At 48.1% G+C, this 27500-nt stretch overlaps 1 protein-coding gene across 1 annotated transcript in view; it reads left to right on the forward strand.

Moving 5' to 3' along the window:
- LOC121581626 (piezo-type mechanosensitive ion channel component 2-like) overlaps positions 1-27500 on the forward strand; it is a 107776-nt gene that overhangs the window by 362 nt on the left and 79914 nt on the right. Inside the window, exons 2-10 of the mRNA XM_045224922.1 lie at positions 121-215; positions 11211-11464; positions 12300-12460; positions 12656-12832; positions 13796-13918; positions 14898-15098; positions 15870-16074; positions 21498-21599; positions 22220-22385. Coding sequence (XP_045080857.1) covers positions 121-215; positions 11211-11464; positions 12300-12460; positions 12656-12832; positions 13796-13918; positions 14898-15098; positions 15870-16074; positions 21498-21599; positions 22220-22385 — 1484 coding nt within the window. The remainder of the gene's footprint in view (positions 1-120; positions 216-11210; positions 11465-12299; positions 12461-12655; positions 12833-13795; positions 13919-14897; positions 15099-15869; positions 16075-21497; positions 21600-22219; positions 22386-27500) is intronic.

Here is a 27500-nt window from a genome sequence, read left to right on the forward strand (position 1 = left end):
CCTTTGTTGAGTGATATCTCTCTCTCTCTCTTCTCTTCAGACTGAAGGACCTGGGGTTAGAGCGGTTCTCTGTACCGATGCTCTTCACACGCATCTTCATCCCCACCTCCTTCCTCCTAGTGTGTATCCTCCACCTTCCACTACTTCCACGACCGCTTCCTCCTGCTCACTGACCTGAAGGCTGTGGCCCAAAAACAGGACAGCGCCATCTACAGGTGAGACTGAGTGACAGATCAGGGATTTGAACCATGCGTTACGTTAGCCCACTGAGCTAAAGCCTAGGCATTAATCGTGGAGAGCTAATATGAGTTTCAGCACCATCTACAGATGGAGCTGACTGGGGGGTTTGAACCCTGCTATGTCTCTAGACTGTGTTAACCCACTGAGCTAAAGTCTACGCATTAGTTTGGGGCTCTAACATGAGTTTATGGCAGAATCTAAAGGTGAGCTGGGTGACTGGCTCTGAACCCAGCAATGGTTTAACTCATTTTTACAGGTTTGTGTCCTGGGATTCACTGGGTGGTCTAGGATTCACTGGGTGGTCTAGGATTCACTGGGTGGTCTGGGGTTCTGATATCATGCTGTCATTATAACTACCTCATTTGGTGTTTTCTTTCACACTGAGAAATGCTGAAACTCTAGTGGTCTGTGTGGTAGTGTCTGTAGTGGTCTCTGTGGTGGTCTGGTAGTCTATGTGGCGGTCTGTGTTTTAGTCTGGTAGTCTGTGTGGTAGTCTGGTAGTCTGTGTGGTAGTCTGAGTGGTAGTCTGTGTGGTAGTCTGGTAGTCTGTGTGGTAGTCTGAGTGGTAGTCTGGTAGTCTGAGTGGTAGTCTGTGTGGTAGTCTGGTAGTCTGAGTGGTAGTCTGGTAGTCTGTGTGGTAGTCTGGTAGTCTGAGTGGTAGTCTGGTAGTCTGAGTGGTAGTCTGGTAGTCTGTGTGGTAGTCTGGTAGTCTGAGTGGTAGTCTGGTAGTCTGAGTGGTAGTCTGTGTGGTAGTCTGGTAGTCTGAGTGGTAGTCTGGTAGTCTGAGTGGTAGTCTGGTAGTCTGAGTGGTAGTCTGAGTGGTAGTCTGGTAGTCTGAGTGGTAGTCTGGTAGTCTGAGTGGTAGTCTGGTAGTCTGAGTGGTAGTCTGGTAGTCTGAGTGGTAGTCTGGTAGTCTGAGTGGTAGTCTGGTAGTCTGAGTGGTAGTCTGTGTGGTAGTCTGGTAGTCTGAGTGGTAGTCTGTGTGGTAGTCTGGTAGTCTGAGTGGTAGTCTGTGTGGTAGTCTGGTAGTCTGAGTGGTAGTCTGGTAGTCTGAGTGGTAGTCTGGTAGTCTGTGTGGTAGTCTGGTAGTCTGAGTGGTAGTCTGGTAGTCTGAGTGGTAGTCTGTGTGGTAGTCTGGTAGTCTGAGTGGTAGTCTGAGTGGTAGTCTGGTAGTCTGTGTGGTAGTCTGGTAGTCTGAGTGGTAGTCTGGTAGTCTGAGTGGTAGTCTGGTAGTCTGTGTGGTGGTCTGTGTGGTAGTCTGGTAGTCTGTGTGGTAGTCTGAGTGGTAGTCTGGTAGTCTGTGTGGTGGTCTGTGTGGTAGTCTGGTAGTCTGAGTGGTAGTCTGGTAGTCTGAGTGGTAGTCTGGTAGTCTGAGTGGTAGTCTGGTAGTCTGAGTGGTAGTCTGGTAGTCTGAGTGGTAGTCTGGTAGTCTGAGTGGTAGTCTGGTAGTCTGAGTGGTAGTCTGGTAGTCTGAGTGGTAGTCTGGTAGTCTGAGTGGTAGTCTGGTAGTCTGAGTGGTAGTCTGGTAGTCTGAGTGGTAGTCTGGTAGTCTGAGTGGTAGTCTGGTAGTCTGAGTGGTAGTCTGGTAGTCTGAGTGGTAGTCTGGTAGTCTGAGTGGTAGTCTGTGTGGTAGTCTGGTAGTCTGAGTGGTAGTCTGGTAGTCTGAGTGGTAGTCTGGTAGTCTGAGTGGTAGTCTGGTAGTCTGAGTGGTAGTCTGTGTGGTAGTCTGGTAGTCTGAGTGGTAGTCTGGTAGTCTGAGTGGTAGTCTGGTAGTCTGAGTGGTAGTCTGGTAGTCTGAGTGGTAGTCTGGTAGTCTGAGTGGTAGTCTGGTAGTCTGTGTGGTAGTCTGGTAGTCTGTGTGGTAGTCTGGTAGTCTGAGTGGTAGTCTGGTAGTCTGAGTGGTAGTCTGGTAGTCTGAGTGGTAGTCTGGTAGTCTGAGTGGTAGTCTGGTAGTCTGAGTGGTAGTCTGGTAGTCTGTGTGGTAGTCTGGTAGTCTGAGTGGTAGTCTGTGTGGTAGTCTGGTAGTCTGAGTGGTAGTCTGTGCGGTAGTCTGGTAGTCTGAGTGGTAGTCTGGTAGTCTGAGTGGTAGTCTGGTAGTCTGAGTGGTAGTCTGAGTGGTAGTCTGGTAGTCTGAGTGGTAGTCTGAGTGGTAGTCTGGTAGTCTGAGTGGTAGTCTGGTAGTCTGAGTGGTAGTCTGGTAGTCTGTGTGGTAGTCTGAGTGGTAGTCTGGTAGTCTGAGTGGTAGTCTGTGCGGTAGTCTGGTAGTCTGAGTGGTAGTCTGTGTGGTAGTCTGGTAGTCTGAGTGGTAGTCTGTGCGGTAGTCTGGTAGTCTGAGTGGTAGTCTGTGTGGTAGTCTGGTAGTCTGGTGGTAGTCTGTGTGGTAGTCTGGTAGTCTGAGTGGTAGTCTGTGTGGTAGTCTGGTAGTCTGAGTGGTAGTCTGTGTGTGGTAGTCTGGTAGTCTGAGTGGTGGTCTGTGTGGTAGTCTGGTAGTCTGAGTGGTAGTCTGGTAGTCTGTGTGGTAGTCTGGTAGTCTGTGTGGTAGTCTGTGTGGTAGTCTGGTAGTCTGAGTGGTAGTCTGTGTGGTAGTCTGGTAGTCTGTGTGGTAGTCTGTGTGGTAGTCTGGTAGTCTGAGTGGTAGTCTGTGTGGTAGTCTGGTAGTCTGAGTGGTAGTCTGTGTGGTAGTCTGGTAGTCTGTGTGGTAGTCTGTGTGGTAGTCTGGTAGTCTGAGTGGTAGTCTGTGTGGTAGTCTGGTAGTCTGAGTGGTAGTCTGTGTGGTAGTCTGGTAGTCTGAGTGGTAGTCTGGTAGTCTGTGTGGTAGTCTGGTAGTCTGTGTGGTAGTCTGTCGGTAGTCTGGTAGTCTGAGTGGTAGTCTGTGTGGTAGTCTGGTAGTCTGTGCGGTAGTCTGGTAGTCTGTGTGGTAGTCTGGTAGTCTGTGTGGTAGTCTTGTGTGGTAGTCTGGTAGTCTGAGTGGTAGTCTGGTAGTCTGTGTGGTAGTCTGTGTGGTAGTCTGGTAGTCTGAGTGGTAGTCTGTGTGGTAGTCTGGTAGTCTGAGTGGTAGTCTGTGTGGTAGTCTGGTAGTCTGAGTGGTAGTCTGTGTGGTAGTCTGGTAGTCTGTGTGGTAGTCTGTGCGGTAGTCTGGTAGTCTGAGTGGTAGTCTGTGTGGTAGTCTGGTAGTCTGTGCGGTAGTCTGGTAGTCTGTGTGGTAGTCTGGTAGTCTGTGTGGTAGTCTGTGTGGTAGTCTGGTAGTCTGAGTGGTAGTCTGTGTGGTAGTCTGGTAGTCTGAGTGGTAGTCTGTGTGGTAGTCTGGTAGTCTGAGTGGTGGTCTGTGTGGTAGTCTGGTAGTCTGTGTGGTAGTCTGGTAGTCTGTGTGGTAGTCTGTGCGGTAGTCTGGTAGTCTGAGTGGTAGTCTGTGTGGTAGTCTGGTAGTCTGTGTGGTAGTCTGTGTGGTAGTCTGGTAGTCTGTGTGGTAGTCTGTGTGGTAGTCTGGTAGTCTGAGTGGTAGTCTGTGGTAGTCTGGTAGTCTGTGCGGTAGTCTGGTAGTCTGTGTGGTAGTCTGGTAGTCTGTGTGGTAGTCTGTGCGGTAGTCTGGTAGTCTGAGTGGTAGTCTGAGTGGTAGTCTGGTAGTCTGAGTGGTAGTCTGAGTGGTAGTCTGGTAGTCTGTGTGGTAGTCTGGTAGTCTGTGTGGTAGTCTGTGCGGTAGTCTGGTAGTCTGTGTGGTAGTCTGAGTGGTAGTCTGGTAGTCTGAGTGGTAGTCTGTGTGGTAGTCTGGTAGTCTGAGTGGTAGTCTGTGTGGTAGTCTGGTAGTCTGAGTGGTAGTCTGTGTGGTAGTCTGGTAGTCTGAGTGGTGGTCTGTGTGGTAGTCTGGTAGTCTGAGTGGTGGTCTGTGTGGTAGTCTGGTAGTCTGAGTGGTAGTCTGGTAGTCTGTGTGGTAGTCTGGTAGTCTGAGTGGTGGTCTGTGCGGTAGTCTGGTAGTCTGAGTGGTAGTCTGTGTGGTAGTCTGGTAGTCTGAGTGGTAGTCTGTGTGGTAGTCTGGTAGTCTGAGTGGTAGTCTGTGTGGTAGTCTGGTAGTCTGAGTGGTAGTCTGTGTGGTAGTCTGGTAGTCTGAGTGGTGGTCTGTGTGGTAGTCTGGTAGTCTGTGTGGTAGTCTGTGCGGTAGTCTGGTAGTCTGAGTGGTAGTCTGTGTGGTAGTCTGGTAGTCTGTGCGGTAGTCTGGTAGTCTGTGCGGTAGTCTGGTAGTCTGTGTGGTAGTCTGTGTGGTAGTCTGGTAGTCTGTGTGGTGGTCTGTGTGGTAGTCTGGTAGTCTGTGTGGTAGTCTGGTAGTCTGTGTGGTAGTCTGTGTGGTAGTCTGGTAGTCTATGTGGTAGTTTATGTGGTAGTCTGTTAGTCTGTGTGATAGTCTCTGTGGTAGTCGTTGGTCTCATCCATTTCCTTCTTGCTTATCATCCTGCCTCTTCTCGTCTCTCTAACCTGCTGCCATCTGTCGTCTCTCTAACCTGCTACCATCTGTCATCTCTAACCTGCTGCCATCTGTCATCTCTCTAACCTGCTGCCATCTGTCGAGTCTCTCTAACCTGCTACCATCTGTCGTCTCTCTAACCTGCTGCCATCTGTCGTCTCTCTAACCTGCTACCATCTGTCGTCTCTCTAACCTGCTACCATCTGTCATCTCTCTAACCTGCTGCCATCTGTCATCTCTCTAACCTGCTGCCATCTGTCGTCTCTCTAACCTGCTACCATCTGTCGTCTCTCTAACCTGCTGCCATCTGTCGTCTCTCTAACCTGCTACCATCTGTCGTCTCTCTAACCTGCTGCCATCTGTCGTCTCTCTAACCTGCTGCCATCTGTCGTCTCTCTAACCTGCTGCCATCTGTCGTCTCTCTAACCTGCTACCATCTGTCATCTCTCTAACCTGCTGCCATCTGTCATCTCTCTAACCTGCTGCCATCTGTCGTCTCTCTAACCTGCTGCCATCTGTCGTCTCTCTAACCTGCTGCCATCTGTCGTCTCTCTAACCTGCTACCATCTGTCATCTCTCTAACCTGCTGCCATCTGTCATCTCTCTAACCTGCTGCCATCTGTCATCTCTCTAACCTGCTGCCATCTGTCATCTCTCTAACCTGCTGCCATCTCTCTTCCTCCTCTGCCATCTCTCTTCCTCCTCTGCCATCACTCCATTCCTACACAGTCATGCTAAAGTCAGTGGCCGTATGTATCTGATCATGAATAGGTGGGTAACTGCCTGCTTTCTGTTCCCTCCCTCATCTCTCCCTCACCTCCCACCATTGTTTGACTTACCTTCCTCTTCCTCAGTCAACTTCTCCTCTCCATCGCTCCATCATCTCTCCATCCTCTATACCTCCAGTCCTCCTAGCTTCTGAACAGCCCCCTACTCTGGTACCTACCTTCCCTCTGAGACGGTTTGCTCCTACAGCCCTGTCTTTCCCTGCTCTGTGTAACAGTGTTGCTTCCGTCCCTCTCCTTGCCCCTACCTGGGCTTGAACCAGGGACCACTCTGCACACTTCGACAACAGTCACCCTCCGAAGCACCGTTACCCGTCGCTCCACAAAAGCCACGGCCCCTTGCAGAGCAAGGGAAACAACTACTTCAAGGTCTCAGAGCGAGTGACGTCACCGATTGAAACGCTACTTGCGCGCACCGCTAACTAGCTAGCCATTTCACACTGGTTACATCTGGTACCTACCTTCCCACTGAAACGGTTTGCTCCTACAGCCCTGTTGGTTTGGTTTAATGATCCACTGAATGGTTTTCTTTCACAGGTCATGGAAGAAACGGAGGTGAATCTTTTCTGTTCTTCATTTCATATTTTTGTTTCTGCCTTGAAGTGCTCTCTTGGATTACTCATCTCTACTGTTAACCTCAAACCCAATCTATCTATCAATCAATCAAATTTATTTATAAAGACATTTTTACATCAGCAGATGCCGCAAAGTGCTATACAGAAACCCAGCCTAAAACCCCAAACAGCAAGCAATGCAGATGTAGAAGCACGGTGGGTAGGAAAAACTCCCTAGAAAGGCAGGAACCTAGGATGAAACCTAAAGAGGGAGAGAGAGAGAATTATAGGGAGCATACTTAAATTCACACAGGACACCGGATAAGACAGGAGAATAACACCAGATATAACAGACTGACCCTAGCCCCCCGGCACATAGACTATTGCAGCGTAGATACTGGAGGCTGAGACAGGGGGGAGTCGGGAGACACTGGGGCCCCATCCGACGATACCCCCGGACAGGGCCAACCAGGCAGGATATAACCCCACCCACTTTGCCAAGGCAGAGCCCCCACACCACCAGAGGGATATCAACAGACCACCAACCTACTACCCTGAGACAAGGCTGAGTATAGCCCAGGAAGATCTCCTCCACTGCACGAGCCCGAGGGGATGACAAACCGGACAGGAAGATCACGTCTGTGACTCAACCCACTGAAGTGATGCACCCCTCCTAGGGACAGCATGGAAAGCACCATTAAGCCAGTGAATCAGCCCCCGTAATAGGGTCAGAGGCAGAGAATCCCAAGGGAGAGACGGGAACCGGCCAGGCAGAGACAGCAAGGGCGGTTTGTCACTCCAGTGCCTTTCCGTTCACCTTCGCACCCCGGGGCCAGACTACACTCAATCATATGACCTACTGAAGAGACGAGTCTTCAGTATAGACTTAAAGGTTGAGACCGAGTCTGCGTCTCTCACGTGGATAGGCAGACCATTCCATAAAAATGGAGCTCTATAAGAGAAAGCACTGCCTCCAGCTGTTTGCTTAGAAATTCTAGGGACAATCTACTCTCCTGAAAAACCACTGTTAATGTCAAAGCCAGTTCTACAGCTGCACCATCGATAGCATCTTGACTGGCTGCATCACCGCTTGGTATGGCAATTGCACCGCCCTTGACCGCAAAGCGTCCTGGTATTCTGGCCTTATGACTGTTAACCTGTTTAAACGTTTTGCTCACATCGGCCACAGAGAGCGAGATCACACAGTCATCTGGAAAAACAGGGGCTTTCACACAAGGCACAGTGTTATATTCCTTGAAGCAAGCATAAAAGGCATTTAGTTGGTTCGGGAGTTCTGCGTCGATGGGCAGCTCGTGGCTGCGTTTCCCTTTGTAATCTGTTATCGTCTGGAATCCCTGCCACATACGTCGGGCGTAGGATTTCCACCTTCCTCATATATTGTCCTTTTTCATGTTTGATGTCTCTTCGGAGGTCGTAGCGATTTCTTGTATGTGTCCGTGTCCCGGTCCTTGTAAACGGTAGCTCCAGCCTTTAGCTCAGCGCGGATGTTGCCTGTAATCCATGGTTTTTGGTTCTGATACGTTCTTATAGTCTCTGTGTGGATGACATTGTCTATGCACTTATTGATGAAGCCTGTCTGTTGTGGTGAACTCCTCAATGCTATAGGATGAATCCCGGAAACATATTCCAGTCTGTACTAGCAAAACAGTCTTGTAGCCTCGCTTCTGCTTCATCCGACCACTTCCGCATTGAGCGCATCACTGGGACTTCCTGTTTGAGCTTTTGTTTGTAAACAGGAAGCAGGAGAATGGAGTCATGGTTAGATTTGCCGAAGGGAAGACGAGGGAGGGCCTTGTCTGCGTTTCTGTGGGTAGAATAAAAGTGTTCTAGAGTTGTAGCGCCCTAGTGGCGCAGGAGACGTGTTGGTAGAAGCGAGGTAGGACGGTTTTAAGTCTCCCTCGTTAATGTGGTCCTCTGTAGCTCAGCTGGTAGAGCACGGCGCTTGTAACGCCAAGGTAGTGGGTTCGATCCCCGGGACCACCCATACACAAAAATGTATGCACGCATGACTGTAAGTCGCTTTGGATAAAAGCGTCTGCTAAATGGCATATTATATTATTTTAAAGTCTCTGCCCACCAGCTGCTTCTGGGTGAGCGGTTTCTTGTTTATTTATGGACCCGTACAGTTCGTTGAGTGCCAGAGTGGTGTTGGTTTGGGGAGGGATGTAGACAGCCGTGATAATTACAGATGAGAATTCTCTTGGTAGATAAAAGGGTCTTCAGCTTACCATGAGGTAACACAAGCTTGAGATTTCCTTCACACTTGAATCAGCACACGCCGCTGTACGATCCTGCCGCTGTACGATCCTGCCGCTGCATGGAGAATCCACCCGGTACCACGTGCATAGCGTCATCATCCAGCCACGTTTCAGTAAGACGTATATAATATTGCAGCTTTTCAAGTCTCTCTGATAGGAGATTCTTGAACAAAGACGATCCATCTTATTCTGGAGACACTGGACATTTGCCAATTGAACGGAGGGGAGCGCCGTTCGGTTTCGTCTTTGTCTCATTTTCACCAAGATTCCACCTCGTGCCACGTCTACAGCGTGTTGGAAGCCCGAAAACAATAGGGTCCGGTATGAACAGAGGTTAGTAACTGGAGAGCGCCGTTCGGTATGAACAGTGGTTAGTAACTGGAGAGCGCCGTCCGGTATGAACAGTGGTTAGTAACTGGAGAGCGCCGTTCGGTATGAACAGTGGTTAGTAACTGGAGAGCGCCGTTCGGTATGAACAGTGGTTAGTAACTGGAGAGCGCCGTTCGGTATGAACAGAGGTTAGTAACTGGAGAGCGCCGTTCGGTATGAACAGTGGTTAGTAACTGGAGAGCGCCGTTCGGTATGAACAGTGGTTAGTAACTGGAGAGCGCCGTTCGGTATGAACAGAGGTTAGTAACTGGAGAGCGCCGTTCGGTATGAACAGTGGTTAGTAACTGGAGAGCGTCGTTCGGTATGAACAGTGGTTAGTAACTGGAGAGCGCCGTTCGGTATGAACAGTGGTTAGTAACTGTTTAGCGTCGTTCGGGTATGAACAGTGGTTAGTAACTGGAGAGCGTCGTTCGGGTATGAACAGAGGTTAGTAACTGGAGAGCGCCGTTCGGTATGAACAGTGGTTAGTAACTGGAGAGCGCCGTTCGGTATGAACAGTGGTTAGTAACTGGAGAGCGCCGTTCGGTATGAACAGTGGTTAGTAACTGGAGAGCGCCGTTCGGTATGAACAGAGGTTAGTAACTGGAGAGCGCCGTTCGGTATGAACAGTGGTTAGTAACTGGAGAGCGTCGTTCGTATGAACAGTGGTTAGTAACTGGAGAGCGCCGTTCGGTATGAACAGTGGTTAGTAACTGGAGAGCGCCGTTCGGTATGAACAGTGGTTAGTAACTGGAGAGCGCCGTCCGGTATGAACAGTGGTTAGTAACTGGAGAGCGCCGTTCGGTATGAACAGTGGTTAGTAACTGTAGAGCGCCGTTCGGTATGAACAGTGGTTAGTAACTGGAGAGCGCCGTTCGGTATGAACAGAGGTTAGTAACTGGAGAGCGCCGTTCGGGTATGAACAGTGGTTAGTAACTGGAGAGCGCCGTGCCGGTATGAACAGTGGTTAGTAACTGGAGAGCGCCGTTCGGTATGAACAGTGGTTAGTAACTGGAGAGCGCCGTTCGGGTATGAACAGTGGTTAGTAACTGGAGAGCGCCGTCTGGTATGAACAGTGGTTAGTAACTGGAGAGCGCCGTTCGGTATGAACAGTGGTTAGTAACTGGAGAGCGCCGTTCGGTATGAACAGAGGTTAGTAACTGGAGAGCGTCGTTCGGTATGAACAGTGGTTAGTAACTGGAGAGCGCCGTTCGGTATGAACAGTGGTTAGTAACTGGAGAGCGCTCGTTCGGTATGAACAGTGGTTAGTAACTGGAGAGCGCCGTCCGGTATGAACAGTGGTTAGTAACTGGAGAGCGCCGTTCGGTATGAACAGTGGTTAGTAACTGTAGAGCGCCGTTCGGGTATGAACAGTGGTTAGTAACTGGAGAGCGCCGTTCGGTATGAACAGAGGTTAGTAACTGGAGAGCGCCGTTCGGTATGAACAGTGGTTAGTAACTGGAGAGCGCCGTCCGGTATGAACAGTGGTTAGTAACTGGAGAGCGCCGTTCGGTATGAACAGTGGTTAGTAACTGGAGAGCGCCGTTCGGTATGAACAGTGGTTAGTAACTGGAGAGCGCCGTCTGGTATGAACAGTGGTTAGTAACTGGAGAGCGCCGTTCGGTATGAACAGTGGTTAGTAACTGGAGAGCGCCGTTCGGTATGAACAGAGGTTAGTAACTGGAGAGCGCCGTTCGGTATGAACAGAGGTTAGTAACTGGAGAGCGCCGTTCGGTATGAACAGTGGTTAGTAACTGTCCATCTGATGTCCAGAAGTACTTGGCGGTCATATGTGATAATACTAGGAACTTTCTGTACAATAAAAGTCAAGATAAACATGAAAAAAGTTGGGTTGGAACTCCTAAGATGTCACCCTTCTCCGTGGGAACCATCTTGTTCACCAATCCACTCTCCTGAAAAACCACTGTTACCCTCAAAGCCAACCCACTCTCCTGAAAAACCACTGTTACCCTCAAATCCAATCCACTCTCCTGAAAAACCACTGTTATCATCAAAGCCAATCCACTCTCCTGAAAAACCACTGTTATCCTCAAAGCCAATCCACTCCTGAAAAAACACCTCTTATTTCAAGCATGTCCTGAATGAGTATTAAAACACTCCAAGACTCGCCCTTCCCTTGTAGCACCTTCCTCTTCAAAACCAATCCTCTCCCTAAAACTGTCCCCTGGTCTTCTGTAGCATCTAGTAGCATCTTAGCACCAACCTATTGACCTCCGACCTACACTGTGTCTGTCGATTTTTCTCTCTCTCTCTCTCTCTCTCTCTCTCTCTCTCTCTCTCTCTCTCTCTCTCTCTCTCTCTCTCTCTCTCTCTCTCTCTCTCTCTCTCTCTCTCTCTCTCTCTCTCTCTCTCTCTCTCTCTCTCTCTCTCTCTCTCTCTCTCTCTCTCTCTCTCTCTCTCTCTCTCTCTGGATACACTCCCATCCTAACATCTGCTTGATACTGTATGAGGGTCTGTCGGTGTGTGTGTGTGTTGTTGTCAATCTAAACCCTGTCTCCCGCCCCAGATTGGTACACCAGGATGGAAGCCTGGCTGACATCACCATGCTCTCTTCTGGAGAAGGAGTGAGACGGGTGGAGGACGAGAAGGAGGGAACCCTGAAGAAGGAGAAGGATGGGGGGATGACGCAGAAAGGAGGACTCCATCAGTCTATAAACCTGCATCAGTCATTCAACATTCAATCCAGTGCAGGCCCAGGGGAGAGTGGCGACTGCAGGGTGGGAACTGAGCCAGAGCCCTCCACAGAAAACACTACCTCAGGTACACAGAACACAGAACATATAGAATATAGAATATAGAACAGACTATCTCAGGAACACAGAACATACTTCTTTGTTATGTTCTTCCTCATGCCATAATGTTCGGCATGCCATACATTTTGACCAGGTTTTGCAGCTCTCGTCAAAGGTAGTCCACTATATGGGGGAATATGGGGTCATTTCTGATTAGCCTTCGGTCTTTACTATTATGGATTAGGTGTTATTTGAGACAGAGCCACACCGTTCTGTTCAATATATAAACATGGCTGCTTCCTGGTCTGGCTGACTGGCTGACTGATTGACTGGCTGATGGCTGGCTGACTGGCTGGCTGACTGATTGACTGGCTGATGGCTGGCTGGCTGATGGCTGGCTGACTGACTGGCTGGCTGACTGACTGGCGGGCTGATTGACTGACGGGCTGATTGACTGGCTGGCTGGCTGATGAGCTGATTGACTGGCTGACTGGCTGGCTAACTGGCTGACTGGCGGGCTGATTGACTGGCTGACTGGCGGGCTAATTGACTGGCTGACTGACGGGCTGACTGGCTGACTGACGGGCTGACTGGCTGGCTGACTGACTGATTGGCTAACGGGCAGATTGACTGGCTGACTGACGGGCTGACTGGCTGACTGACGGGCTGATTGACTGGCTGATTGACTGGCTGACTGACTGATTGGCTAACGGGCAGATTGACTGGCTGACTGACGGGCTGACGGGCTGACTGACGGGCTGATTGACTGGCTGACTACTGGCTGACTGACGGGCTGACTGACGGGCTGATTGACTGACTGATTGGCTGACTGACTGCTTCCTGTCTCGTCCTGTTGCTGTCAGATCTAAAGAATAAGTGGCACCTGGTGATGGACCGTCTGACTGTGCTGTTCCTCAAGTTCCTGGAATACTTCCACAAGCTGCAGCTCTTCATCTGGTGGCTCCTGGAGATACACATCATCAAGATCGTCTCTTCATACATCATACTGGTCTCTGTCAAAGAGGTAACGCTCTAACTATTCTGTTGATTCATTTATCCTTTATTTAACCAGGAAGTCCCTGGAGATGATCATCTATTTTTCGAGGAAAACCTGGCCAAGAAAGCAAAAGTTACATTTCTTGCATGCCACAAGACTGTGTTAGCTCACTGAGCTGAAGCCTATGTACCCTTGGAGGTTGATGTGTAATGTCTCTGGCAGGTGTCGTTGTTCAACTACGTGTTGGTGGCGTGCTGGGCCTTCGCTCTGCCCTTCAGTCAGTTCAGACCCCGGGCCTCCTGTATCTGTACAGTCTGGACCTGTGTCGTCATCGTCTGTAAGATGTTGTACCAGCTGGAATCTATAGACCCTGCCTCTTACTCTGAGAACTGCTCCATGGTGAGTAGGGATTGGTGGGTTGGTGGGTGGGTGGGTGGGTGGGTGGGTGGATGGGTGGGTGGGTTGGTGGATTGGTTGGTGGGTGGGTTGGTGGGTCAGTTGGTGGGTTGTTGTGTGGGTGGGTGGATTGGTTGGTGGGTTGGTGGATTGGTTGGTGGGTGGGTGGGTTGGTGGGTTGGTTGGTGGGTTGTTGTGTGGGTGGATTGGTGGGTGGGTTGTTGTGTGGGTGGGTGGGTGGGTGGGTGGATTGGTGGGTCGGGTTGGTGGGTGGGTGGGTTGGTGGGTCGGTTGGTGGGTGGGTTGTTGTGTGGGTGGGTGGGTGGATTGGTGGGTTGGTTGGTTGGTGGGTGGGTTGTTGTGTGGGTGGGTGGGTGGGTGGGTGGGTGGATTGGTGGGTCGGTTGGTGGGTGGGTGGATTGGTGGGTTGGTTGGTGGGTTGTTGTGTGGGTGGCTGGGTGGGTGGGTGGATTGGTGGGTCGGTTGGTGGGTGGGTGGATTGGTGGGTTGGTTGGTTGGTGGGTGGGTTGTTGTGTGGGTGGGTGGGTGGGTGGATTGGTGGGTGGATGGGTTGGTGGGTTGGTTGGTTGGTGGGTGGGTTGTTGTGCGAGTGGGTGGGTGGGTGGGTGGATTGGTGGGTCGGTTGGTGGGTGGGTGGATTGGTTGGTTGGTTGGTGGGTGGGTGGATTGGTTGGTTGGCTGGTTGATTGGTGGATGGGTGGGTGGGGTCAATTGATTGATTGGATGGGTGGGTGGGGTCAATTGATTGATTGGTTTCAGTCTTAGAGAGTAGGTACTAAAAGTAGAGTTTCTCAATTCAGGTCCTCGAGCGAAAGGCTCAGCCAAAGATATTTAAACATACTTATTCAAATGTAAACATACTTATTCAGTCTACTGGAAATAGATACCAAGAAGGCTGTAACCATAAGTATGACAACTCCTGTTCTGACTCCTGTTCCTCCCCAGCCAATGAATTACACAGAGAAACAGAGAGAAGAGATGAAAGACTCTCTACTGTACAAGGAGCCAGTAGACCCGTCCAACTGGGTCGGACTCAACAAGTTCAACCCTCTGCTGGAGAACCTCAGGGTGAGCTAATGTCTATTTATCTAGCAAGATATTCAAATAGTATAGCATCAGAATGGGGCATGCAAACAAAGGAAAGAGTTATCAAACAAGATAGAAAAGTCATAGTTTTACCTTAATCTGCCTTTGATAAATCTCGGAACCCAGGATGTTGGGAGAGACTAACCTTTGATTATCTGTCTGGAAGGACCAGCCTGTGAGTCAGGGCTAGAAGGACCAGCCTGTGAGTCAGGGCTAGAAGGACCAGCCTGTGAGTCAGGGCTAGAAGGACCAGCCTGTGAGTCAGGGCTAGAAGGACCAGCCTGTGAGTCAGGGCTAGAAGGACCAGCCTGTGAGTCAGGGCTGAAGGACCAGCCTGTGAGTCAGGGCTAGAAGGACCAGCCTGTGAGTCAGGGCTAGAAGGACTAGCCTGTGAGTCAGGGCTAGAAGGACCAGCCTGTGAGTCAGGGCTAGAAGGACCAGCCTGTGAGTCAGGGCTAGAAGGACCAGCCTGTGAGTCAGGGCTAGAAGGACTAGCCTGTGAGTCAGGGCTAGAAGGACCAGCCTGTGAGTCAGGGCTAGAAGGACCAGCCTGTGAGTCAGGGCTAGAAGGACCAGCCTGTGAGTCAGGGCTACACTGAACATCTACCTCTATGAACTGAGTCAGTACTGTGACAACAAAAATAACAGTTGGTCAATAAGGGATCTATTATATTCTACCTCCTATCCTCTCCTCTCCTCCACTCCCCCCTCTCCTCTCCTCTCATCCTCTTTCCTCATCCTCCTCCTCTCCTCCTCTCCTCCTCTCCTCCTCTCCTCATCCTCCTCTCTCCTCCCCTCTCCTCTCCTCTCCACCGCTCTCCTCTCCTCCTCTCTCCTCCTCTCCTCTCCTCCTCTCTCCTTTCTTCCTCCTCTCCTCATCCTCCTCCTCTCTCCACCTCTCCTCTCCTCTCCTCTCATCCTCCCCTCCTCTCCTATCATCTCCTCTCCTCTCCTCCTCCAGAACAACCTACTGATGTTGGCCATGCTGGTGTTTGAGGTGACCATCTACCGTCACCAGCAGTCCTACAGGCTGAGGAACAAGCTCACCGCGCCCGCCACTCGCATCATCTTCCATGACATCACACGGCAACACCTCGACAACGGCATCGTCAACTGTGCCAAGTACTTCATCAACTACTTCTTCTACAAGTTTGGGCTGGAGGTAGGTGGAAACCATTATATTCCTAGAGATCACTTGGGCTGTGTCTTGTCTATTTGTAATAATAGCAAAAAGCTGCTAATGTATTTGAGAATAACATCAATATCATGTCACAATCTCTAATCTCTCTCTCTCTCTCTCTCTCTCTCTCTCTCTCTCTCTCTCTCTCTCTCTCTCTCTCTCTCTCTCTTTCTCTTTCTCTCTGCGCTCTCTCTCTCTCTCTCTCTCTCTCTCTCTCGCTCTCTCTCTCTCTGTCTCCCCCCTCCCTCCCTCCCTCCCTCCCTCCCTCTCTCTCTCTCTCTCTCTCTCTCCCTCCCTCCCTCCTTCCCTCTCTCTCCCTCCCTCCCTCCCTCTCCCTCCCTCCCTCCTTCCCTCTCTCTCTCTCTCTCTCTCTCCCTCCCTCTCTCTCTCTCTCTCTCTCTCCCTCCCTCCCTCCCTCCCTCCCTCTCTCTCTCTCCCTCCCTCCCTCCCTCTCTCTCCTCCCTCCCTCTCTCTCCCTCCCTCCCTCCCTCTCTCTCTCCTTCCCTCCCTCTCCCTCCCTCCCTCCCTCCCTCCCTCCTTCCCCTCTCTCTCTCTTCCTCTCTCTCTGTCTCCCCCCTCTCTCTCCCTCCCTCCCTCCTTCCCTCTCTCTCTTCCTCTCTCTCTGTCTCCCTCCCTCCCTCCCTCTCTCTCTGTCTCCCTCCCTCCCTCCTTCCCTCTCTCTCTCCCTCCCTCCCTCCCTCCCTCCTTCCCTCCCTCTCCCTCTCCCTCTCTCTCTCTCTCTTCCTCCTCTAGACATGCTTCCTACTGGCGGTGAATGTGATTGGCCAGCGTATGGATTTCTATGCCATGCTGCATGCCTTCTCTCTGATAGGTGTCATGTGCAGACGGAGGAGGAAAGCTATAGCTGAGATCTGGCCTAAATACTGCTGTTTCCTGGCCTGTATGCTGACCTGGCAGTACTTTGTCTGCATTGGGATACCACCTGCAGCCTGTAAAGGTAGGGGGGTGGGGGAGTGTGTGTATTACTTGAAAAATTCAAGTCGGGCTTCCGCTCACTTCACAGCACGGAAACTGCTTTATTGAAAGTCAGTAATTGCCGTCTGTTGGCTGCCGGTGCATGCTCTATCCTAGTTCTTTTGGATCTCAGTGCCAGAGGCTCTACAAGCCAGAGGAAGCGGTGAGAGGACAACCTTACCTGGTTCCTCTGGATGTTTGGAACTGGGTCTTTTCTATTTGTGATAATAGCAAAAAGCTGCTAACGTATTTGAGAATAGCATCAATATCACACTATCGATCATAACATCTTTGTTGACCGGCTGGAGAGGTGGGTGGGAATCTCCGGCATTGCCCTCGACTGGTTCAGGTCATATCAATGTGGCAGACGTTTCTCATGGGCATGGGTGTTTAAGTATCGTCCCCAGAACCTATTCACTATGGTGTCCCTCAGGGGTCAATTCTGGGCCCCATCCTTTTTCCCCTGTATATGCTTCCCCTTAGTGGCATCATCTGCAATCATAACATTCCGTTTCACTGCTATGCGGAAGACACGCAGCTCTATTTACCAATCAGACCCAGTGACCAAGCTAGCGTAGCTAACCTTCAGACCCAGTGACCAAGCTAGCGTAGCTAACCTTCAGACCCAGTGACCAAGCTAGCGTAGCTAACCTTCAGACCCAGTGACCAAGCTAGCGTAGCCAACCTTCAGACCCAGTGACCAAGCTAGCGTAGCTAACCTTCAGACCCAGTGACCAAGCTAGCGTAGCTAACCTTCAGACCCAGTGACCAAGCTAGCGTAGCTAACCTTCAGACCCAGTGACCAAGCTAGCGTAGCTAACCTTCAGACCCAGTGACCAAGCTAGCGTAGCTAACCTTCAGACCCAGTGACCAAGCTAGCGTAGCTAACCTTCAGACCCAGTGACCAAGCTAGCGTAGCTAACCTTCAGACCCAGTGACTAAGCTAGCGTAGCTAACCTTCAGACCCAGTGACCAAGCTAGCGTAGCTAACCTTCAGACCCAGTGACCAAGCTAGCGTAGCTAAACTTCAGACCCAGTAACCAAGCTAGCGTAGCTAACCTTCAGACCCAGTGACCAAGCTAGCGTAGCTAACCTTCAGACCCAGTGACCAAGCTAGCGTAGCTAACCTTCAGAGCCAGTGACCAAGCTAGCGTAGCTAACCTTCAGACCCAGTGACCAAGCCTTCAGACCCAGTGACCAAGCTATCGTAGCTAACCTTCAGAGCCAGTGACCAAGCTAGCGTAGCTAACCTTCAGACCCAGTGACCAAGCCTTCAGACCCAGTGACCAAGCTATCGTAGCTAACCTTCAGACCCAGTGACCAAGCTAGCGTAGCTAACCTTCAGACCCAGTGACCAAGCCTTCAGACCCAGTGACCAAGCTAGCGTAGCTAAACTTCAGACCCAGTGACCAAGCTAGCGTAGCTAACCTTCACAACGGTCTTGCTGACATCAAATGTTGGATATCTGACATTTTTCTCCAGCTTAATGATAAGAATGTGTTTTATTTGGCCCCCCACATTGCTAGAAACCAGATTGTAAATAATCTTGGTCATTTTGTCCACCAATGTAAAGCCTACGGCCAGAAACCTTGGTGTCTTCTTTGACCCTTGACCTGAACCTCGAGCTGCACGTAAAGGAGGGTTGTCCAATCCTGCTTTTATCATCTAAGAAATATAACTAACTTTATTTCAGTCACTGATCTGGAGAAAGTTATACATGTTTTTATTTCCTCATGCCTAGATTACTGTAACTCTTTGCATACCCGTGTCAGTCAGAAGCATACCCGTGTCAGTCAGAAACATACCCGTGTCAGTCAGAAACATACCCGTGTCAGTCAGAAACATACCCGTGTCAGTCAGAAACATACCCGTGTCAGTCAGAAACATACCCGTGTCAGTCAGAAACATACCCGTGTCAGTCAGAAACATACCCGTGTCAGTCAGAAACATACCCGTGTCAGTCAGAAACATACCCGTGTCAGTCAGAAACATACCCGTGTCAGGCAGAAACATACCCGTGTCAGTCAGAAACATACCCGTGTCACATTTATATAACGATAGGAAGACTGATGCAGGAATATGTACCAGGGGTTTTTATTACTCCACCCAACACAAGGTCATAACAAACCACGGGGACGAAGCCCAAAACAAACACGTATATACTGTATATATATATATATATAGTCACGAACGTTGAGAGACGGGTCAGACCAAGGTGCAGCGTGAAAAGCGTACATGTTTATTAACTAAATAAACATTCAACAAAACAAGAAACAACGTAACGTGAAGTCCAATGGGCTATACCCACACCAGACTAACAGGAACAAGATCCCACAATACACAGCAGGCAGTGGGCTATACACACACCAGACTAACAGGAACAAGATCCTACAATACACAGCAGGCAGTGGGCTATACACACACCAGACTAACAGGAACAAGATCCCACAATACCCACTATACCCACACCAGACTAACAGGAACAAGATCCCACAATACACACTATACACACACCAGCCTAACAGGAACAAGATCCCACAATACACACTATACACACACCAGCCTAACAGGAACAGGATCCAACAATACACACTATACCCACACCAGACTAACAGGAACAAGATCACACACTATACACACACCAGACTAACAGGAACAACATCCCACAATACACACTATACACACACCAGACTAACAGGAACAACATCCCACAATACACACTATACACACACCAGACTAACAGGAACAAGATCCCACAATACACACTATACACATACCAGCCTAACAGGAACAACATCCCACAATACACAGCAGGCAGTGGGCTGCCTAAGGATGATCCCCCAATCAGAGACAACGAGCGACAGCTGCCTCTGATTGGGAATCACACCCGGCCAGACATAGAACTAGAAAAACTAGAACCTAAACATAGAAATTCTAACATAGATACTCACGGCCTGACCAAACCAACTAAAGACAACCGGCCTCTCAAGGCCAGGGCGTGACATACACATATATACACATATATATATATATATAACACAGGGATGTAACCCAAACAGAAGAGCGAGGTGTAAACCTCTAAATAATACACGGGACGAGACCCGTAATAACAAGAGCACAATACACGGTACTCAGGAGACCAACGGACCATGGGACAATAATGGACAAGGACAATGGGGAACAGAGGGCACATCTATACACATACTAACCAGGGGGAATGGGAACCAGGTGTGGTAATGAGACACGACAGTCCGGGGTTGGTGGTAATGATCCATGTCAGTGACGCCAAGAAAGCCGGTGACGTAGACCTCCGGAGCCGGTGCACGGAATGAGCAGCAGTACCGGGGGGATCCGTGACAACCTGTCTCAGTCAGAAACATACCTGTCTCAGTCAGAAACATACCTGTGTCAGTCAGAAACATACCTGTCTCAGTCAGAAACATACCTGTGTCAGTCAGAAACATACCTGTGTCAGTCAGAAACATACCTGTCTCAGTCAGAAATCACTCCATCGCCTACAGTTAGTTTAAAATGCTGCAGCTCTGCTTTTAACAGGCACCAGGAAATGTAACCATATCACACCTATTTTAGCTTCTCTACACTGGCTACCAGTCACTTTTAGATACATTTTTAAATGTTATTAATCACGTTTAAGGCTTGGTTTAGCCCCGTCCTATATCTCAGATCTTTTATCTGCCAGGGCGCAGCCTGAGGTCCTCTTGTAGGTCATTGTTGTCCATTCCAAAGTCTAGGTTGAAAACTAAAGGAGACCATTAGGGCCCCTAGACTTTGGAATGGTCTGCCAGAGGACATCAGGCTTGCCATTATGGACCCTAGACTTTGGAATGGTCTGCCAGAGGACATCAGGCTTGCAGACTCAGTGCCTCTTTTTAAGTATCTGCTGAAGACACACTTTTATAAAGATGCTTTTGATTTATGATTTCAATGTACGATTTTAATTAGCTATCTTTTTTAAATTCCTCCTTCCTCCTGTCTTTGTTTCTGTGTTAGTACTTGTGTTTTATTATTATTTTATGATGTGAAGCACTTTGTTACTTGTATTGAACAGCACTATACAAACAGTTATTCTTCTTCTTCTCCTTCTTCTCCTTCTTCTTCTCCTTCTCCTTCTTCTTCTCCTTCTTCTCCTTCTTCTTCTTCTTCTTCTTCTTCTTCTTCTTCTTCTTCTCCTTCTTCTCCTTCTTCTTCTTCTTCTTCTCCTTCTTCTCCTTCTTCTTCTTCTTCTCCTTCTTCTTCTTCTTCTTCTTCTTCTTCTTCTTCTTCTTCTTCTTCTTCTTCTTCTTCTTCTTCTTCTTCTTCTTCTTCTTCTTCTTCTTCTTATTATTATTATGTGTATGTCTTATGCGTTATACAGTTTACATCAAATCAAATCAAATCAAATCAAAATCAAATTTTATTGGTCACATGCGCCGAATACAACAGGTGCAGACATTACAGTGAAATGCTTACTTACAGCCCTTAACCAACAGTGCATTTATTTTAAACAAAAAAGTAAGAATAAAACAACAACAAAAAAGTGTTGAGAAAAAAGAGCAGAAGTAAAATAAAGTGACAGTAGGGGAGGCTATATATACAGTAAAATAAAGTGACAGTAGGGAGGCTATATATACAGGGGGGTACCGTTGCATAGTCAATGTGCGGGGGCACCGGCTAGTTGAGGTAGTTGAGGTAATATGTACATGTGGGTAGAGTTAAAGTGACTATGCATAAATACTTAACAGAGTAGCAGCAGCGTAAAAAGGATGGGGTGGGGGGCAGTGCAAATAGTCCGGGTAGCCATGATTAGCTGTTCAGGAGTCTTATGGCTTGGGGGTAGAAGCTGTTGAGAAGTCTTTTGGACCTAGACTTGGCACTCCGGTACCGCTTGCCGTGCGGTAGCAGAGAGAACAGTCTATGACTAGGGTGGCTGGAGTCTTTGACAATTTTGAGGGCCTTCCTCTGACACCGCCTGGTATAGAGGTCCTGGATGGCAGGGAGCTTTGCCCCAGTGATGTACTGGGCCGTACGCACTACCCTCTGTAGTGCCTTGCGGTCAGAGGCCAAGCAGTTGCCATACCAGGCGGTGATGCAACCAGTCAGGATGCTCTCGATGGTGCAGCTGTAGAATTTTTTGAGGATCTGAGGACCCATGCCAAATCTTTTTAGTCTCCTGAGGGGAATAGGCTTTGTCGTGCCCTCTTCACGACTGTCTTGGTGTGTTTGGACCATGATAGTTCGTTGGTGATGTGGACACCAAGGAACTTGAAGCTCTCAACCTGTTCCACTACAGCCCCGTCGATGAGAATGTATGTATGTGCTTGTTTAAGTTGAGCTTAGTTATGAACTGTATGGTATTTTCTGTGTTGATGATTTGGCCCTTGATGTTGTTGCTTTCCATCCCTTCAGACTACCCATGGCGGTTCCCCAACTCGGCAATGGACGGCAACGTCATCAAGTGGCTATATTTACCTGACTTCCACACCAAACCCAACCCAATCTTTCTTGTCTGTATGTATCATATTGCTCTGTTAGTCTATTAGGGATTGGTATGGACAGGGTTGATAGAATGGGATTGGTATGGACAGGGTTGATAGAATGGGATCGGTATGGACAGGGTTGATAGAATGGGATCGGTATGGACAGGGTTGATAGAATGGGATCGGTATGGACAGGGTTGATAGAATGGGATCGGTATGGACAGGGTTGATAGAATGGGATTGGTATGGACAGGGTTGATAGAATGGGATCGGTATGGACAGGGTTGATAGAATGGGATCGGTATGGACAGGGTTGATAGAATGGGATCGGTATGGACAGGGTTGATAGAATGGGATTGGTATGGACAGGGTTGATAGAATGGGATCGGTATGGACAGGGTTGATAGAATGGGATCGGTATGGACAGGGTTGATAGAATGGGATCGGTATGGACAGGGCCTCAATCTCTGTCTACCTTTTGGTTAGCTACTAACTTGCTATGAAGCTAATATAATATATGCTTTCCTAAATCCTCCCCTTGCCACATCCTCTCCTCTCCTCTCCTCTCCTCTCCTCTCCTCTCCTCTCCTCTCCTCTCCTCTCCTCTCCTCTCCTCTCCTCTCCTCTCCTCTCCTCTCCTCTCCTCTCTAGATGACTTCATGCTCCTCCTCTGCGCCTCACTCCAGAAGAGTATATTTGACGAGGAGAACAAGGCAGCTGTCCGTCTCATGGCTGGAGACAACGTGGAGATCTGTAGAGACCTAGACGCAGCCTCCTTCAACGTCCACAACCCTGTCCCTGACTTTATACATTCCAGGTAGTTACAATACAACCCTGTCCCTGAATTTATACATTCCAGGTAGTTACTATACCAAAACAATGGGAGATTGACGTGCATGTAAGTTACTGCATGTATAGGTGCAGCCCAGTGAAGTACCAACCAGAGGCTCTCACCTGGACTGCGCTTGGCAGCTAGCGAGGAAGGCAGATCAGATGGGAGGAGAGACAGGAAAGAGGATGTCCATTGATTGTGTCCTCTTCTAACGTTCCAGTGTTTTGATGCTTTGAGTGGAGAGCTGTTTCATTATGGCACTCTGTGTCCATCAGTAACAGTAGTTAAGGAGAGAGCACTACCACACCACCTTCCATCCAAACCATGCTCTATCGCGGGTCCCAAATTACACCCTATTCCCTATACTGCACTCTGCCTCTCCCTCTCTCTCTCTACCTCTCTCCCACTCTGTCTCTCTCTGTCTCCCAATCTCTCTCTGTCTCTCTCTCTCTCTCTCTCTCTCTCTCTCTGTCTCTCTCTGTCTCTCTCTCTCTCTCTCTCTCTCTCTCTCTCTCTCTCTCTCTCTCTCTCTCTCTCTCTCTCTCTCTGGCTCTCTCTCTCTCTCTCTCTCTCTCTCTCTACCTCTCTCTCTCTGTCTCTCTCTCTCTCTCTCTCTCTCTCTCCTCTCTCTCTCTCTCTCTCTCTCTCTCTCTCTCTCTCTCTCTCTCTCTCTCTTCCTCTCTCTCTCTGGCTCTCTCTCTCTCTCTCTCTCTCTTTTACTCAGACTCTTTAGTCTGGTATATATATTTATTGTTTAACTCAATAACAGCTTTTGATGTACGGAAAAGGTATTTTTTGACGTGATTGAGTTCAATGGAGGATGACACTCATAGGTCTGTCCGTCCGTCTTTCCTCAGTCCATCTGTCTTATAAAGTGCACTACTTTTGCCCAGGGCCTTAGGGACTAGGGTGCATTTGGGATGCAGCCCATCATCTTCCTCCTGTCCATCATCTTCCTCCTGTCTAACAGGGCTTCTACTCTAGTGGTCCATCAATGGAATGGATGATGCTTTAATGACGCATGAAAAAGGATCTACATGCTTTTAGCGTATTGTACTATACAGTCTCTCTCATATAAAGTAGAGTACCTACACTACATCATCAAAAGTATGTGGACACCTGCTCGTCGAACATCTCATTCCAAAATCATGAGCATTAATATGGAGTTGGTCCCCCCCTTTGCTGCTATAACAGCCTCCACTCTTCTGGGAAGGCTTTCCACTAGATGTTGGAACATTGCTGCGGGGACTTGCTTCCATTCGCCCACAAGAGCATTAGTGAGGTCGGACACGGATGTTGGGCGATTAGGCCTGGCTCGCAGTCGGTGTTCCAATTCATCGCAAAGGTCTTCGATGGGGTTGAGGTCAGGGCTCTGTGCAGGCCAGTCAAGTTCTTCAAAACCGATCTCGACAAACCATTTCTGGATGGACCTCGCTTTGTGCATGGAGACATTGTCATGCTGAAACAGGAAAGGGCCTTACCCAAACTTTTGCCACAAAGTTGGAAGCACAGAATCGTCTAGAATGTCATTGTATGCTGTAGCGTTAACATTTCCCTTCACTGGAACTAAGGATCCTAGCCCGAAACCATGAAAAACAGCCTCAGACCATTATTCCTCCTCCACCAAACTTTACAGTTGGCACTATACATTGGGGCAGGTAGCGTTCTCCTGGCATCCGCCAAACCCAGACTGCCAGATGGTGAAGCGTGATTGATTCATCACTCCAGAGAACGTGTTTCCAATGGCTAGCTGACACTTGGCATTGCGTATGGTGATGGAAACCCATTTCATGAAGCTCCCGAAGAACATATCTTGTGCCAACGTTGCTTCCAGAGGCAGTTGGGGGGAACAAGGTAGTGAGTGTTTCAACCGAGGCAGTCCCGTTCTGTGAGCTTGTGTTGTATACCACTTCGCGGCTGAGCCGTTGTTGCTCCTAGACGTTTCCACTTCACAATAACAGCACTTACAGTTGACCGGGGGCAGCTTTAGCAGGGCAGAAATTTGACCAACTGAACTGTTGGAAAGGTGGCATCCTATGATGGTGCCACGTTGAAAGTCACTGAGCTCTTCAGTAAGGCCATTCTACTGCCAATGTTTGTCTATGGAAATTGCATGGCTGTGTGCTCGATTTTATACACCTGTCAGCAACAGGTGTGGCTGAAATAGCAGAATCCACTAATTTGAAGGGGTGTCCACATACTTTTGTGTATATATAGTGTACATGATAGACATAGATGCAGTTATCACAAGGCCCATCAATATAATGGAGGCTGGACTTAGCATGATTATACAGTACATCCATACACAACATGCTTTTAGCTTAGTGTACCACAGTCTCTCTCTCCCTCTCTCCCTCTCTCTCTCTCTCTCTCTCCCTCTCTCCCTCTCCCTCTCTATCTTCCATCTTCCTGTCCCTCTCTATATCTCTCTCCCTCTCTCTCTCTCTCTCTCTCTCTCTCTCTCTCTCTCTCTCTCTCTCTCTCTCTCTCTCTCTCTCTCTCTCTCTCTCTCTCTCTCTCTCTCTCTCTCTCTCTCTCTCTCTGTCTCTCTCCCTCTCTCTCTCTCTCTCCCTCTCTCTCTATCTCTCTCTCTCTCTCTCTCTCTCTCTCTCTCTCTCTCTCTCTCTCTCTCTCTCTCTCTCTCTCTCTCTCTCTCTCTCTCTCTCTCTCTCTCTCTCTCGTCTCTCTCTCTCTCTCTCTCTCTCTCTCTCTCTCTCTCTCTCTCTCTCTCTCTCTCTCTCTCTCTCTCTCTCGTCTCTCTCTCTCTCTCTCTCTCTCTCTCTCTCTCTCTCTCTCTCTCTCTCTCTCTCTCTCTCTCTCTCTCTCTCTCTCTCTCTCTCTCTCTCTCTCTCTCTCTCTCTCTCTCTCTCTCCCTCTCTCTCTCTCTCTCATACGGTAGATACCTATACTGATAGACATGGATCAGGTTTCAAGTTAACCTCACATATTATATTATCAACCGTAGTTTCCATGTATTGAACGATCATCAGACCTTTACTGTAAGCCTGACCGTTATTGATCTAGTTAAGATGATGTGATTGATGGATGACAGATTATGTTACAGAACAACCACAAACATAGTTTAGACTTTTCCTACTGTAGCTCAATGACCTAATGATGCCCTCTACTAATATTGGCATCCTTGGTAAATATGAGCAAAACGGGCTGTGAACAAGAAATGTCTTTATTGTTTAAACTCTTGGTCTTTCATTTTCATGATGTCCATCCGGTTTGCTTCTATATGCCATATCTTTCTAACTGTGCTCTTTCCCAAAAGCTCCCAACATACAACCTATATACTTATTATGGACACAGTATGCTTTACATTATTAGCTATCTTTGTTATTATTTGTTGTTATTTGTTATTAGTCCCATCCTTCAACTCTATTAAATACCTCCCATCTATCTCTTAACACCATCCATATAGGATTTCTATTTGCCATATATATTTCAACCGTACTGTGATGTTTTACAAAAGTTCTGAACCTTTCTATTCTCATTGCTTCTACAGATTGTGAATTAAAAATAAACATTTTTGCTAAAAGTATTATTATATTATTGATTGATTGACTATGACTTTTCAGATCACCCAGTAATGCTATCTGCAAGGTTAGTTCCAGGTAAATATTGCAATCCTTTAGCCATTCCTGGACCTGTGTCCAAAAACAAGCTACAAATGGACAGAACCAAAACAAATGATCTAATGATTCTGTCTCTTCACAGCAAAATCTGCAGAGCTGGGAAGATTGTATCCCCCATATAAATAACATTCTATTGGTAGCAAGACTTTTATATAATAATTTAAATTGAAAGATTCTAATTTTTGAATCCGGTGTCGTTTTTGCGTGTCAGTTCATAAACACTATGCCATGGGATCGGTACGTCAAAGATCTCTTCCCAACTATGTTGCAATCTATATGGGACGGCTGTCAATTCTTTGGTCCTTAAGTGAAACTGATATACTTTTTTATTTATCACAGTTTTCCTTAACCAATTATGTTCTTTAATGCAAGGCCGACAGACAAGTTCCTTACTTTCTCCCCCTTCCACTTTCCTCTTCCACTTTTGCGGTAAGGCTGCAATTATTTGGTTGTAATTTTGGGTAGAGCAGACATTTCCATATGTTTTTGTTAGCTGCATGTGCGTCATAACTCCACCAGTCCTACCGATGATATCATTTACGAAGATTATACCTTTTTTAAACATTCTGTCAAAAATAAAGGTTTTTTGTCAATTAGTATATTTGAATTTAACCACAATATTTGTTGCATTATTTGTTCTGTCGTTTCTGGAGGATTAAATTGAAATTGCAACCAACTTTCTATAGCTTGTTTTAGAAATAGTGATATTTGGGAGATGATTTCCTTTTCAAATAACTGAAAGTGAGAGGTTGTAATCTGAATAAAGGGAAAAAGGCCTTTCTTGAACATTGGGTGAGACAATCTTACTAATTTGCTTGAGAACCAGTTCGGATTTAAGTATAACTTTTGTATGACTGAAGCTTTTAGTGATAGGTCTAATGCTTTAATATTTAATAATTTCTGTCCTCCGAATTCATATTCATTATATAAATATGCTCTTTTAATTTTGTCTGGCTTGCCGTTCCAAATAAAATTGAATATTTTTTTCTCATATAATTTAAAAAACTGTTCGCTAGGCGTAGGCAAGACCATAAGCAAATAGGTAAACTGGGATAATACTAAAGAGTTAATCAGAGTGATTTTTCTACAAATTGACAGGTATTTTCCTTTCCATGGTAGTAAGATCTTATCTATTTTTGCTAACTTTCTATAAAAATTTATTGAAGTGAGATCATTTATTTCCTTTGGGATATGTATTCCGAGTATATCCACATCACTCTTATCCAGAGTCTTACAGTAGTGAGTCATTTAGCAGACGCTCTTATCCAGAGTCACTACAGTAGTGAGTCATTTAGCAGCCTCTCTTATCCAGAGTCTTACAGTAGTGAGTCATTTAGCAGACGCTCTTATCCAGAGCCACTACAGTAGTGAGTCATTTAGCAGACGCTCTTATCCAGAGTCACTACAGTAGTGAGTCATTTAGCAGACGCTCTTATCCAGAGCCACTACAGTAGTGAGT

This window comes from Coregonus clupeaformis, chromosome 14 (assembly GCF_020615455.1).
Source record: "Coregonus clupeaformis isolate EN_2021a chromosome 14, ASM2061545v1, whole genome shotgun sequence".
NCBI lineage: Eukaryota > Metazoa > Chordata > Actinopteri > Salmoniformes > Salmonidae > Coregonus > Coregonus clupeaformis.